The sequence below is a fragment of the Coptis chinensis genome, chromosome 3 (genome assembly GCF_015680905.1).
Source record: "Coptis chinensis isolate HL-2020 chromosome 3, ASM1568090v1, whole genome shotgun sequence".
NCBI lineage: Eukaryota > Viridiplantae > Streptophyta > Magnoliopsida > Ranunculales > Ranunculaceae > Coptis > Coptis chinensis.
The window spans coordinates 116,086,488-116,103,021 of record NC_141458.1 but is presented as its reverse complement, the minus strand read 5'-3'; the positions used below and the strand labels follow the sequence as shown (position 1 = coordinate 116,103,021).

Sequence of the window (16,534 nt, the reverse complement as noted above, 5' to 3'; positions counted from 1 at the left end):
ACTTATTGGATCTGATACATTGTTGATTATTAGAACATCTTTAGGCGAAATACAAAAAAAACACTAAATTTTTTAACTAAACCAAAAAAACACCAACTAACTTAAAGAGAAACATCAAATATTTGACATCAAATGATGCAAGTTTTAGATAAACCGTGCCATATAGCCCACATAGTTTTCTCAACATCGCGCCACTGAAGCCCATCTTAGATGCCCAAGCCTACACGATTTTCCCAAAACCGCTAGATGTATCGCACATCAACTTTCTTTTTATTTTCTTTCCCAATCTCTCGCGCGGTGTGATAAAAGCCCACTATTTAGCCCAATCATATGCGGTGTTAGAAAAACCACGTGGTTTAAAAACCGCAAGAGAGATTTGATATAGCAGCAAAACTAGAACCAAATTTTGGTGTTTGGTTTAGTATTTTTTTAGTGTTTTCATCAACATGTGTCTCTCCTGAAAATGAAAAAACACCAAATTTTAATGCTGGAATAGTATCTCACCTAAAATGCTCTTACACTTATCGGAACCAAAAGAAGTCCATAAGCTTGGCCCAATGCAATTAATTAACCAAATTTTTTGGATAAACAGCCCAATGCAATTTAGAAAGCCCATCCAAAGTATCCAACTTGGTATCAAAAAAACCGGTTTTGACTTTTGGTTTTCTTCTTCGATACCTTTGTATTAAATGCTGCAGCTGGGGAAACCCACCCAACTTTGATGAACAAGAAAAAAATAAATAAAATGAAGAAAATAACCCCACCCAAATTATGTCCACGAGCAGCGACTCTGCTGCCGCCACCGCATCTGCCGCCACAGGTGGTGGCGGAAACTCTCAATACTTCCTTCAAAATCTCAGCAATATCGGCCTTGGTTATGCCATCGCTTTCGCTCTCGGTTTTCTAGTCCTCCTCTCAACTGTCCTTCTCGCTTCCTACATCTGCTGCCGCTCCCGCTCCCGCTCTCAAAACCCTAACCCTAATACTGAAGGGGTAATCATCCCTCGTATAATTTTCGTTGCTGAAGACGATGAGGATGAAGAGAATGGGGGAGATATTGAAAATTCAGTTGCGGGACTTGACCAGATGGTAATAAACTCTTACCCAAAATTCCCATTCTCTAAATCGAAGAATATTGGAGCAAATGGGGATTTGGTTTGTTCGATCTGTTTGTGTGATTACAAAGAAGGTGAAATGTTGAGAATGATGCCAGATTGTCGGCATTTTTTCCATATATTCTGTGTTGATGCTTGGTTAAGGCTTCATGCTTCTTGTCCTGTTTGTCGGAATTCACCATTGCCTACTCCACTGTCTACACCACTTTCTGAACTTGTGCCGCTTTCGCAGTACGGTGATAATCGGAGAAGATGATGGTTTGCTGCTGATTTGTTTTGCTTGGGTTTATGTCTTTTTGTAAACTCTGAGTAGCAAGAAAGTTTGTGAAAGAGTTTAAATTTAGTTTGGAATCTGTAATAGTTCCAAGTTTAAGTTCGAATTAGAATTCGATCTCTATCTAATTATTTTGTTTTTTTGTGTGAGCATATAAAAACTCAATAGATCTCATCTAGTTTTAAGGTCTCACTACACTCCAACTGTGCATATATATATGCGGTAACAACCTCCAACCAAGGCGGATGTTTGGTTTTATTCAACAAGTTCTTGAAGCTGTGGCAGTGCTGATAAAGAGTAATACTATAAGCACTAAGAAAATGCACCAACAAGTTCTACCAAAGGACGTGGCAAGCCTTTTTTTTTGACAAAGTCAAATTGAGTTCGGTTGTAACGACCATCCCTTCTATTTTCCCTCCATGACTATCTCTCCACCAAGAATTTAAGAACCCATTCACGACGGCGAGGCTCTAAGAATTAAGTTTAGGTACCATTCCTTTTCTAACTCCCTATAATCATAGTCGGGTTCTTCATTGTAAGATGATTGTCATTATTGTTACATGAATTTTGAATATAGTTTATTTTGTCATTTTGTAAGATGATTGTCATTGATGTAATTTTGATAGCCAAGGTCACCACTAGTTTGTGCTTCCGCCGTTTGTTGTATTGGTGGCCGGCTTGTTGATTCAAGATAAACTTTAATTGGAGAACTAGTGTTACTTGATCACAAATGCAATTCGGCCAAGAACTCAACTAAAATATAAATAAAGAGCTAGAAGATAAAAATACTAACTAACAAAGCCCAACTCATAATTTACAATGGAAAGCAAAGATTCAAGTTTAATAACTCAAAATCTTACAAAATCCAATAACCCAACCCTATCAAATTTCAACAAATAACCAAAAAGTCCAGTTTCAATCTTTATCAATCAGTCACAAATATCAATAAATCGTGTTTGGAGCATGTCTTCTCAATTCAATTTTACAAGATCGGAAAAAATCGGTTATCACCGGAGAATTTCATGAATGGTGAAAAAAAAGACTTTGCAACTGATCCGGATGGAGATGGAGGGAAAATAGAAGGGGGCTGATTGCTATTTGGAAAAGTTATTGAGAAAGAGTCACAATTTGACTGTCAAAAAAACATGCTTGCCACGTCATTTGGTAGAATTTGCTGGTGCATGCTCTTAGAGCATCTCTAGGTGGTGGTAGCATACTCTTCATATTTGAAGAATGCTACCAGAGAAACTGGTCGCAAATTTCGACCAACTCTAGGTGGTCGCAAATTTCGACCACAAATTTGATTGTAGGGGCCACCACACGCGCCATTAGGTTTGGATGCGCGCCGGAGCGATTGTAGTAGCGCCATTGAATAATGCGCCCGTCACTAATGGTTTTTGGTCTAATTCCAAAACAACCCACGCGACATTAAGAGTGGCGCAACCATTCAAAAGTAACCCACGATTTTTTTTTTTTACTTTGGGAATGTCGCGTGAGTTTTTGGTCAAAGTCAAAAAAGTGGGGTTGACATTTGCAATGGCGACGATAATCGCTCGCATCCGCATCCAAATTGCCAAATTTGCGAACAAAAAATCTCCAACAAACGGTGATGCGACCACAAATACTACCACCTAGAGATGGAATTTCGGCAAATTCCGACGCATTCCTTCAAATTTGAAGGATGCGACCAAATATAAAGCCACCTAGAGATGCTCTTAGTACGCATAGTATTACTCACAGATAAATCACTGTGACCAGAAACAAATTACTATAACAGTAAACGTCAAATAGAAATCTTGCACTGCCATAGATATGATGCATAAAAAGAATGTAGAGTAACGGGTACCTATAACTCAAAAGCCGGAGAATAGTTTCTTTCTTGATATGCTGAAGCATGTGCTTGTTAACGATTCAACTCCAAAGGACGTCTTTGCAGCACAATCATAGCTAGTTCTCAGCTGTAAGCTATCCAAATTTTAACAGGACAAACAGATATAATCTATGGTATTTAACTGAAAGTAATTATGTAAATAGCTCATCAGATTCAAAATTGGATCCAGATGGATTTGAACCATCAACCTCTCAACAAAGAGTGCTCTAACCATTTTGAGCTTACGAATCCATTATAGAACACACATTAACAAAACTGTTTGCACCAAATATGCATTGAGGAGAATATTTGTTACCAAACAACTTTTGACTATTTGTAAGTGGGGACTCCTGTCCCCAACTGGTTTTGAAGATATTAATTCACTTCCTCCTTTGCTTACCTTCGCTCCATTTCTGCAAAATGACCCAAAACATCAGCTCCCTAAACGTCATAGCTTGCTTACCCTTGAGAGAAGTAAATGACAGAAAGCTGAAGGGAAATGACAGTCCAATAGCCAGAGACTGTTCCAGTGCAAACCTGTAAATAATACTTCTATCAAAGTCAAGATCTGTTTCATTTTAACCTTCTTCGCTATAACACCGAGGGAAACTTTTCACATCTTAAGAACTAAGAAAATGTGATGAAAATAAATCAGAAATATGTCCTACTTATGCCGTGTTATGAAATTTGAACATCACTATAAGGAGAAAATATTTCTATAATTTGTAATTATGTCAAATACACACGATTAAAAAGAAACCTAGGGAGATAGATATCTAGGAGAGGAACCACTTTTAAGTAAGATACAAATTCGTCTTTTGTCGTACCTTTTTTTTAAAAAAAAAAGACAAACAAACAAAAAAGCAAACATACCAACCTAGGCAGACAGAGAGATATAGGAGAGGAACCATTTTCGAGTAAGATGCAAATTCATCTTTTGACATACCTCTATTCCCCATATCAAGCATAACTGGATCAGTTCGTGTTCACATGAACCACATAAACACACAAGGTCTTTGGCTGCTAATATTACTGAATCATGTCCTAGACCACCACTCGACTACTAACTTCACTTTTTTCACTTCTATACTAACAACAAGTACATGAAGATGACTTTATCAAGTTAAGACTTCACCAATCCCACAGACAGTGCCTAGCAAGCTTGGCAAGTGCTTCAATTACGTTAACTCTAGAAACCATAATGGTGATTTAATAAGTAATCAGCGTGAGTATGTACTAATACAGATCAGACATTGACTAACAAGTATTTTATACTAAAATATCTTACTTTTACCTTTACCAGGTATCGGAAGTTGTGTGAGTAGTTCTATAGCCATTTCCTACCATAGGACCCCAAAGAGCAGGGCGCATGCCCCACCTAACAGATAAATGAACAGCGCATTAGAATTCCACTCTTCAATCTAGGAGTCTAGGTTCCAGTCACTTTAATATTCCCTCGACAGTTCTAAAGGAGCTATTGGTAGCCCAACCTCTTAAAAGAGGTAATGATGGTCCACATCTGTCTTTATACAGTAAGTCAACAACCAGAATGAAGTCAAGACCAAAGACTACTCAGTAAGAGGAGGATAAGTGCACTTGACGTAAACTACAATTATAATGTAATGATGGAGATGGAGCACCTGGGATCAGCAGAATTCTTAAACTACTAATATAGACAGAAGAGGAATGAAAAACCTGTTTTGATTAAGGTATGGGACATTAAGGATATGAGGATATCTAGTATATGCAATATCATCATCAAAAAAATTTAAATTTGATTACTGGATTTGTTAGTATTTGAATGAACCATGTAGACAACAAGGTTTTTGGCTGCTAATATAATTGAATTATGTCCTCGACTGCCAGCCAGCCACTAACTTCTCCACTTTTATCGCTTCAATACTAACAGCAAACACATAGAGATGACGTTAACAAGTTATAGTTTAAGCATTCCAATACACGGGCTTAGCAAACTCAGAAAATGCTTCCTTAACATTGACTGGTATAATAGGCGAGTAATCAATGATATACGTATACACAGATCATATCTTGAACAAAAGTATTATAGATAAAGATATCTTACTTCTACCTTTCCCGTGTAAAAATATATTTTTACAGGACGAACTCCTATAGTGCTGCTGGTCCAAACGATTTGGTCTTCTGAGTTGGGCTTCATAGTTCCAGCTAACAGTTGGGAAAACAGTTGACTGAACCTTACTAGATTCCAGGAGGTATGATCTTCATTCAATAGGTTACAAGAACATATAAGCAGCGCCAGTTCCTGTATACCTATTTAAAGCAGCATTAGAGCGAGTATAAGTGATCACATTTGTTCGGAATCATACATAGAATGACTACTTAATAAAAGTTAAAGACGAGATAGAGTTACATTTAGGATTTTCCTGTTGGTATGCTAGACATCTGTGCCATCGAGTTTTTAAACTTCTGATCACTTCAATTTTATTGATCATTCCAGCTTCTAACTCGATCTTGTTTCTGTGTTCACACAAACTTTTAAGTAGTACGCATGCATACAATCCCAAGCTGCTGATATGTGGGTCAGCACTAGCAACCCAACCCAGAAATATTTTAAACGGCCGAGTAGCTGACAAATCAATTTTAAGTAACTTTCAAGAGGTTGGGATGTGAACTCTTTCCTTTTCTCTTACAAGTTTCGTCTCCACTTTATGCATACCTCATTGTATGATTCGTCTGTCCAAGATCATATACATATCGACTACAAAGGAGGACAAGTATCAGGAAGCAAAAATAGGTTTACATACAATACCTAGTAGACTGATAGCTACAACCTTCAAAAGGGTGACACAAGTTAGCGCAAATCATGTGCATACTCTTAATATAGAAGATCTTCTCATTCAAATCATGATAATTTAATTCACAAAAAATAGACATGAATCCGAAAGTTTGTATAAATAACACAACCAACAAAGTTTGTATAAAAACAAAGCAAGCAAAGGAAATTGGGTACATTTAGTATCACGGTGATGCGGGGGCAAGGGGCAAGTACCCTTGGTGAGAAGGCAACCGATCAAAAAAACATATCGTGGCAAAATTTGAGCAGCCTATCTTGTAAACTTTAATTTATTGTGTTCGTACATAGGCAATAATTTTTGGGCAGCCTCATATGATTGAAGTCTTCTGTGGTTCTCTCACTTTCTAATTGTTTCCCCTGCTTCAAAATGAGAATGAGTCCCTATTCCTCTTCAAGAAAACCTCAATGAGATCACTAAACAATCCTTTACACATTAAAAATAACATACTGGTCAATCGCTCCTATACTTACCAGCAACAAGACAATAAGTCCACTAAAACTGCCTGTACGGTATTAAAACAACCATGCATTTGCGGTTTGCCTGAGTATAGCAATAGCAAAACGCACTTCAATTCAGAGAGAAGAGAGCCAAGAAAATGCTAGATCCACAGTCATAAGGGGCTAAATTTTGAAAAATCAAAAGAAATGCACAGAACCATGACAAGCAGGCAGAACTAACCAATTGGAAGGAAATTTTCTGTTCAAAGTCTACAGTTAGCTTGTCAGAAGCTCATCACTCACAACAACAAACTTGTTTACACGGTCTTTTAGTGTTCATGTGTGCGTGTGGAAAAAATTGTTGGTGTGTGTGTTTTGAGGGGGATAAGGATAGTAGAACATTAACTTTATTCATAGAAGCACTGGTCTCTCAGAAGGGGAGGCCCTCCCTCATACATGAGAAGAAATGAGCCGATGTTCAACAATAAATATAAAGAAAAATTAAAACAACAGATTTGGAGCGAACCAGATTGGGGATGTCAAAACCATCAGATAAAATCACCTGGATAGAGAAATTTCTCTATACTACCATCTTCAAGATGGAAGATGCCAAAGTCTTGACCACCAAACTTACATCTGTAAAAATGAAGAATAATGTTATCCGTGAAGTAGATACAGTTAGGCTTGCATCTGGAAAATTTGGAGGACAGAACAGAAAAAGAACTGTTGTATCCCAAGAACAGAGAGCGGTCGCAAAGATTTTCGACTGCCACCCACTTGCAAGGTGTCCCAAATTCCACCTTGAAGACTTTGAATCCAACAGTTTTATGAGAAAACTGACGAGCTTTGTCCCGTCATTGTTGATTTTCGCATTGCGCTGACGTGCTACATACCTACGGACAACCAATAGATCGCCCGACGATTCCAGTATGTAATGTTGGAGAGCGATGTCTCCAGGAGGATAATTTATAATTTTCTCAAGATAAGGTATCTGGTGTCTCTTCTTGTGTTTCTTCGAGGCCATTGACAACGACCACATAGCCACCGTTATCAACGGCGTAGAACTTCCCTTTGTAATAAGTGAGATAATGGAGCATCCCATGCCCAACATCTTAAGCAATTGGAGTCCATACTTGTCGATCTCCACCAATTTTATAAAAGGCCAACGACACGTCGGTAGCTTGTGAGGCCATGATTATTGTACCTTCACTTACCGAGGATGACGACATAGCAACTTTAAATATGTATGTGTCTCGCATAACCTTGGACGACTTCAGAATATCCAGAGGGATAGTGGAGGAGACCATGTAGAATAGCGAGGGGACATCATCTTCTTCGTTTTCCTTGCGCTCAATCGTGTTAAGGACACCAGGAAACTTTGTGAGAGGTGGGAGATGAATTACACGAGATGATAAACTGAGAGGGTTAAATAACTGAACTTGGGAATTTTCGTGCACTGTCATCAACCAGCCTCCTGGAAAAGATTCACAGATACGTCTGTTGCACAGTTCTGGTAACTCTGCCTTGTAAACCTTGCCATCACGAAGACTGAAAAACCCAACGTTTTCGGTGTCGTCGAAGGTAAGTGGTGCTGTTGTTGATATTATTGACGAATGGAACTATGAGCCAGGGAAGCTGATCACTAAACTGCAGAGGATCACAGACAGATTTGCAGAGCTTAGAGACCATACCGAAGCGATACAAATCTGGTAAACATAAGCGTTCTACCACCAAGTCCAAAACATCATCTGGCACTACTGCAAATTGATTGTCCATCCTCCTGCTCCCCTCACACACAACCTCAATGCTCTTCTCCGTCATAAATAAATAATTAGAGTTATGGAGACTTCTCTAAATAAGACCAGTACCGAGCACAGAATCTATCAACTATGTAGATATGCTCATTAACAACATTACGAATTCTTCCACTTAGTTTAGAAGCCTAAAGAATTAAACTTTTTTATTAACACGATCTCAACTGAAACAAATATAAACTCTACCTTCAGAAAATAAAATAGAACTCACCTTTAATTTTATTTGTGAAGGGCTGTTCAACACTTCAATCGTCCATGCCAGCTCTTTTATACTTTGCGTGTGTTTCCTCATATGTAAGCGGTGCGGGTTTAGTCACACAACCCGAGCCCAATAAAAAAAAACCTCCTCTCTCTCTCTCTCGGTCCCTTTGTATCTGTAGAAATATTTATATATATATATATTATAACTCTACCCTATTCAATTGAGAAAGCGTTTCTAGAGTGTCCACGTGTGTCATGGCTAACTAGTATACTGCATTGCAGTGGGGCGTGAGCGTAGTATATCATTTATTTGGCTCTCCTTTTATATATATATATATAATATTTATTTAATTATTTCCACGGCTTGTCTCTCGATTTGCCTATCGATTTCTATATATCTCGCACTAATAAGAGGAGTTGTATACTTGTATACATTCCCACGTTAACCTCACTAACAATTTATTGATATTTTAATCCCAAGAAAAAAAATGTGTTTTTTTCCCAAACAATTTAATTTGTGAAACAGCCTTGTGGGATGTCTGACTGCATTTTTACTTGCGCAAGATTAATATAGTTTCCTACGACTTCCAGGAAATGGTAAGAAAATGTTACAACTGAAGATGCTCCTAGGTAATAACAATTTTTAAAACCATAGAATGACTAATGTACTATTCCAGCTAAGCAATTGGGTCTGCAGTATATGCCCACAAAGACATATCAAGCACCTATAGCTAGTACATAGTTGCAAATGAAAAAAAACATGTTGCAAGTACAACCATTTCTACAAATTGAAGAAGAAAGTTCAATCAAAGGTGTACTTCAGAGTGCACATACGCATGAATGTTTATGGATCATAATCAATATCAAGGCCAAAAACCGAACACAATATTGAGACAATTTTATTGATAGATAAAGCTTTGTCAAAGAAATCTATGATCAACAATTTCTGAAGATCCAATAATACATCAAAGACAATTAAAACACTTAACATTGAACTACAAATATAAATGTCATACAAAATTGATCATAAAAGAGGCCGAAACGATGCCGACGCTAACTAAGTTTGACATTACAACTTAAGGAAAACAAACTCTTCAATGAAAATTTCGACATAACCTCCTTTGTATTTTCAATATTAAATCATAAAAAACCTGTCATGTCTAAAAATCATTAAACCTATCATATTACCAGAATAACCAAAATAACAACATCCCAAAGGTTCAAAACTACTATACATATAACAAGTTGCACAGTTATTGACTTTACAAACTGCTCAACTCAACTCAAAAGACACAGAGAGGGGGGCTAACAAAAGCCCAAACAACTATAATATAAAAGGCAGTAGTTGAAGTGACAAAATCCATCTACAGCAACCATTAAAAAATGTCCTCCTATACATTACTTGTCGAAGAACCTGCATAAATCCAAACAAAAAAAGTAAGCATGATAACGACAGTAGATATTCATTTATGAGAAATATATAATATCTTGATGAAGTGAATTTGCAAACAATATAAATAGAAATAAAGGTAGAAAGATGAATACTACATACCGAGATAAAAACAAGAAAATAACATTTCAACTATAAGATTTTCCTAGAACATCAAATGGTTTGAAGCGCACAAGTGCAACAAACGATTCTCCTCTTGCAATCGGCCTCTAAGACCAACACATTTTCCAATCTTTTGAAGTCTTTCCAAAGAGAACATAGGGCAAAATGCCATATCACACAACTTTCTTGTGCGAGACAAAGCAACAAAAGTCAAACCGAGGCTTTCCCTTTCACCAATATCTACCACAGCCCGATCAAGAGTGAGGCCTTGACTCTTGTGAATTGTTATCGCCCAACATAGTACTAGGGGAACCTGAATGCGCTGGCATGAAGCATTACCTGACTTCCAATTTGATGTCTGTGGAGTAATAGGTATTGTATTAGAATCTGGACGGAACCTAGCACCACGATAGTGGTGGAAGTCAACCATAACAACGACAAGAGGTATATCTTACGGTGATTTGCAGCCATTTAAAGTAAACAATATCTACAACCGGTGCCCATTGCACCATTAACCAGCCCATTTGTGGTGGCAATGTTTGAACGAAGCATAACACGTGCACCAAGTGATAGACACAGAACTTTCTCCAAGCCTTTTGCATCATCTGACGAAGCCTTGTTAGCGGTCTCACAATTATTTAGTGATACAATTCGAGCAACTGGTTTACCAAGCTCAATAAGTCGGGTGAGATTATAATCATGTGCAGGCTGTTTGGTAGGAAAAAGACGCAAAGCATCTTTGAAGGTGTTAACCTCATCCATATTGAGCAATGAAATATCCCGAGTTAGAAATAATTGCCAATCACTGACGGTTGAAGTTCCATTACTTAGTCTGAACAGTGTTTCTCGAAATGATGCTTGGTCATCCCCTGCTTGTCGAAATATATGTGATAACCGAACACATTTATCGAAACTAGAATACACAATTCCACCATGTTGTTTTTGAATAGACCCACCTTGGACATATAATGCACTGTCACATACAGGAGGTAATTGACGCATATCACCAACGAGGATAAAAGATACATCACCAAATGGCTCGTTCTTTGCGAAAATATCTCGACAACGCCGGTCAATATTTGCAAGCATACTTCTTCCAACCATGCTGTACTCATCGATAATGATAAGTTTGGTGTCTTTAAAGTCTTCTTGCATACGTCGACATTGATCACCTTCAATCTTTTTGGAAGTTTGTTTCACACCTTTTTGTTCCACAGTGAAAGATAGTTCATGATGGATGGTTGCACCTCCAATATTAAAAGCGGCAACTCCAGTAGGAGCCATGATACGCACTGCTTTGTTTGTTTTGAAAATTGCAGTAACTGAATACACAATTGCATTTATGAGTGTGGACTTGCCTGTGCCTGCTCCCCCACAAACAATTAACCGAATACATGCTCCAGCTTGAAGGGCTCTAACTACCATATCATGAGCGGTCTTTGTTCATTAGATAAATCATGATCGGTACAACTGTTTGAGGTTCATGATTTAGTTCATTGCCACCCACGAAGAGCATGGACAAATTTTCTATCAATTTCTATATTAGGATATCGATGTAAACCTTCACCCAATTGTGTGAAATGTCAAGTCTCTTCTTCCTAATTCCACGGTTTCCCGAGGGGACAAACATGGGCCCCATTCTGCTTGCCATCATCCACTCATCCTAAAGTAAGTCTTCATTACCAAGCTCTACCTCAATACCATCTTCAAGCTCTTCATCTATCGGTTCGGAAGAATAATCCCATGAGTGATTTGAAACCCAAGTCATAGTATCTTCGGACCACAACAAGGGAAAATCTCCCGAGCTTCTTCGAGAGTTCGATAATGGTGATGAATTAAGACTTGTTGACGACAAAATGGTTCCCATTTTTCAGTGTTTGGTAGGATGTCACCGTCTAGCTCCGGAACCAAACGCATAACAGCGTCAACTCGAGAAGTGTGCCAAACATGTTGCTTGAAATAATGTCTTTTTGCCATATTCAGGAGGGAAATATTTTCATAACAAATAGGTCGTTGCAGATATCTTCCTACAAAGGTTGGATCTGTTCCAACAATTTCATCCTCGTCGGCCACTCTTCGACGGAGTACAATTGATGCTAGCATGCTCTTTTCGCTAACATTTAAGAGTACAAACTTTCTGGATGATCGGGTCAATGGGTACCCCATTAGCAAGTGACATACTTCCTGGGCAGAAATATCTCTTTCAGAGACACTTTTCATAAGTAGCCGCTTGAAAGCAGATCTTGCATTTTGACATGGTCGATGAAAATCTTCAACAATATCTTGAAAAGTATCTCCAAACTTTTGAAGTCGGTTCAGATTTAGCGGCGTATTTAGCAATGTAATTGACAACAGATTGCACTGAAAGGACAGGCGACCAATCAATGTTTGCATGCCAGGTCTGCAAAATCTTTCGATTATGGGAACAGACTAGTTCATCATTTCGGTGGCCGAGGAAACGATACATGCTACTGTTGGGAGGCTCTTCTACAATCTTCGACTGACCAATTACATCAAATGGGTATCTAAAGTGACATACCATTTGTTTGGTTGCTTTGTGTAAGCGCAAACAATGACTCGCACATATAGAGTGTCACATGACCCAATTGACCAACGAAACATAGTCATCTTCGTTTGTATCAAGTTGTAAATCAAGTGGCAAAATGCGTGCACAAGGATGTTCTTGGAGATTTCTAGACATGCTTGGGTCTGGGTTAACAGTGCAAACAAGTCTATCAAAATAATCAATAACATTAGATTTATCGATAACACTTGTAGCAATGTTAGTAACATCTGGAGCATCTGCTAGCCAAAGAAATCCATGAACATGACCACTACCACGATTTTGCCACTCAAACCGGTACCAATGATCAACCACAGAGAACTCATATCGTAAGTAATCCCGAAAGAAGAATTCCACTCTTGCCCGAAAAGAAACAAAGCGACAACATTTGGGTTATCATTAATTAACTTTGCGCGTCCCCTTCTTTTATCTAAAGGAGACATCCTTTCAAGATCATTAGAAGGATCTAAAATACGAAACAGTTCTGGCCATTGCATGTCGCAAGCGCTGAGTGTGAAGAAGATGGTTGGTGCACCTAACTGTTTAACCATGGCAAAAACTCTTTCAATCTTGTATACCAATAAGACCGGTACCACTTAATGTTGTTAGCAAAGTAAGAGACACGATTAGCTAATTGCTTGTCACCGGACGAAATCATATTTCGAATTTCCTCAATTGACAACTCAGCATCCCCTGGATTTTTCCTCACAAAAACATCACCTAAAGAAAGTGCCTGCCACCTTGAAAGAGAGTTCCAAGCAAAGTAGCGGAATCTCGTATCTCTAGCAAATCGGCCATCATGATATTTCATCAAAACTGGAAGTACGGCAATGGATTGAGTTTCCGCTGGCGAGCTTGTCGTAGGTCAGCATCACCGTAAGGAAACAAAGTTGGAAATGCCATAACAATATATCCAGGGGTTGAAAACTCATCAATGATGTGAGTTGTTAAAGGCATATGAACATTAGTTTGATCTACATTTGGTACCATAAATGCCCTCTGGAGACGTGCTTGTTGATTGGGTTGTGCCGCAATAGAAATAGTTCCAACGACATGAAACTCATCAATGTGCAAATCCTGGTTATACAAGTCAGGTGGCACGTCATCGTCATCGTCATCGGCTTCCCTAGGTATGGCAGAAACTTCGTTGTCGATATCTTCCATAGGTCGGGGCATATGTGGTAGGTCATCAGGTTGTCCATCTACAGGTAGTCCTTCGATAGTTCCATCATCAATAATTATATCATTATAGTACCGATGATAAGTTTTCAACCAAACCAAAGTCGTATGCATTACAAATTCTCGCCGAACACGGAATTCCTTGCTTGCATGTGGGCCCCCTCTATTAACGACAAGAATTGCAGACAAATCAGCGGGTTTGAATGGAAGAACAGTGGCAATCAGATTGACATCTTGGGAAAAATTTATCACATTACCACTGTACTTGCATTGTTGACCCCTAACACGATACACAGACATCATGGGGTGCACCCTGGCAATGAGAATTCTTTCTAGATCGGACAAACGAGACAGTTCTAGAGGTACAATGCCCGGATCCATTGAATTGTTAACACTGAATATGCCAGCGTTAGTGTTGTCCCGGTTATCCAATTTGCAAGAGGTACAAATACCTGCATCAATTCTTGTTATAAGCGAGGTTCTCAATTAGTACAAACATATTCCAACAAAATATACAAAGAAAAGCAAATACCTGCAGAAATCTTTAGATCGGGAAATTTTCTTTTGCATAGAGGACAACTGACCCATGAAATATCATTGCAGGATTTTCTAAATACTTGTGCGTTGGAGAGTGGTATGTAGTCGTCTGTAGTAGGTGGCAGATCAAGGTTTTCACGGAAATTGTCTTCACACCCCATAAGTTGAACACCAGGAAGTCTTTGATGAACAACGTTCTGTGAAATAACTCTTTGACGAGCAATAACAACTCTTTGACGGGCAATTGTTTGACGTGCAAGTCTTTGCCCAAAGAACTCGCTCTAAACGCATTAAGGCGTTTTTAAAAACCCTTTCAACAGGGTTTTGCCTTACAAATGATAATCTTCTACGAGCTTGTCTTGAATTTTGTACTCCATCCATGTGCAATCCCACGAGCCAAACCTTCTGGCAGTGTCTAGGCGACGATTAGCATCTCGGTGCTTTGAGGTTTCGCCAATCGTGCATATTTTCTTATAGCACTATTAATTGACCGTGTTGATGCATGTTGTGAACTTTGTGCATTTTGCACGAAGTTCTCTTTTTTTGCAGTATTTGTAGACCTACCATGCTCTACACTTTGCATTCTGAGGGAATGTCGTTCTGCATCCATTTGCAATCCACGAGCCAAACCTCTACGAGCAGTGTCTAGGCGACGATGAGCTTCTCTTTGCTCGGAGTTTTGGCAAATGTGTGCAGTTTTTCTTCTAGCACTATTAATTGACTGCGTCGATGCATGCTGCTCACTTGTCTGTTTTGCACGGGCTATCTTCTTTTTTATAGTATTTTTTGCCCTTTTTTGCTCCACCCGTTGCATTTTTTGGGAAATGTTGTTATTATCAACTGGGCATACAACCTTTAGATTACGTAGCCAATGATGAGCGGGCAATTGTCTGCTAAATCAAAATCAGATACACTATCTAGTTGCAAAGATTTATCTACTTGACTTCCAACCCTGTCATAACCTCTTGAAGTCTCTGTTGGATATGGTAGATTGTCAACCCTTTGAATACCGGGTACATTTTCTGGTAAATCAGATATAGTCTCCCTTACCATAGAAGTTGGTGCAGGAATTCCAACCATACGAACCCAATCAATGAGCGAGCAATTTTCATTTAGATCATCGACTCTCTCCCTTGCTGAAGATATTTCTGCATAATTTCTAACCATGTGATTACTAATAGAGGATTCTGGGTGATCAGGTCTCCTATGAATATGCATTGAACACTCAGGTTGAGATGCCACCGCCGTCATAATCCGAGAAGAAGTACGTCTGGAAATAATTGTACGTCTTCGAGTAGGTGGATATGCAATTTCTGGTAGGTAGACTAATCTCCTGATGTATGCTGAAATGTGGGCGAAAGAGTTACGGGCCGGGCGATTATGAAGACGCCGAAAGTAGTAGTTGGTAGGTTAGTATGTCGATTAAACGACTATAAAATCTACCAAAGAACCTATCAATTTGGTGTAGTGCTACTGGAAAACCTTTCAAAGCTGCATCCATTGTGCATTAAAACACTGAGAGTGGAAAAGTAGGGACGAGAGGGAAGTCTTCTTATGTTGTGTCAATTGAAATTCCTACATGGTGGGCAAACTCGAACATTAAATAGTTGAAAGTTTTGCTTAGGAAAGTTGTTTCTTTTCTCTAACAGGAAGTTAAGCCAAGAAAAGTTTAATAAACGGATAAAAACTATAAAGTCCAACTACTTCAAACTTATTATTTCAACCGTGGTTGTCATAAATGTGAAAAACTTGTAATATATATGAAAGATAAATATGACCACTAACTTTGTTATATATAAATGAAATAATGAAATTTTAGCCATTATTACTCAATACTCACCTATTAAATGCACCCAAAGTAACTAATGTATTAGGAGATATTAAGAATATTAAGAGCAAGAGAAATGCATGAATATTAACGAGGATTGCACGACTTATATGAGACCGTCTCCACCAATTGCATTACCATGTAAATCGTAATTTCAAGGTGGAAAAAAATTAAAACAAGGAGTAAAGCAAATGCGAATGAATACATACCAATTTGTTTGTCAAAAATATCTCCAAGAAACATAAATACTCAGAACGAAAACAAAACCAAAAGAACTGGGCCTGCAAGGACAACAAATAGTGGTTAGCTTTGGAAATATATTGTAATGAA

General features: G+C 38.4%; 1 protein-coding gene and 1 long non-coding RNA gene across 2 annotated transcripts in view; one reads left to right on the top strand and one right to left on the bottom strand.

The window, feature by feature from the left end:
* Positions 1-646: 646 nt before the first annotated feature.
* On the top strand, positions 647-1,529 carry LOC147513353 (RING-H2 finger protein ATL67-like). The gene has a single exon (XM_086596387.1). It carries the CDS (start codon positions 772-774, stop codon positions 1,369-1,371), a length of 600 nt encoding a protein of 199 aa, XP_086452513.1. The 5' UTR covers positions 647-771; the 3' UTR covers positions 1,372-1,529.
* A 1,832-nt stretch (positions 1,530-3,361) lies between these two features.
* LOC147513352 (uncharacterized) overlaps positions 3,362-16,534 on the bottom strand; it is a 33,519-nt gene continuing 20,346 nt past the window's right edge. Inside the window, exons 2-3 of the long non-coding RNA XR_015215416.1 lie at positions 4,554-4,637; positions 3,362-3,796 (exon numbers count right to left, since the gene is read on the bottom strand). This is a non-coding gene — a long non-coding RNA (uncharacterized LOC147513352). The remainder of the gene's footprint in view (positions 3,797-4,553; positions 4,638-16,534) is intronic.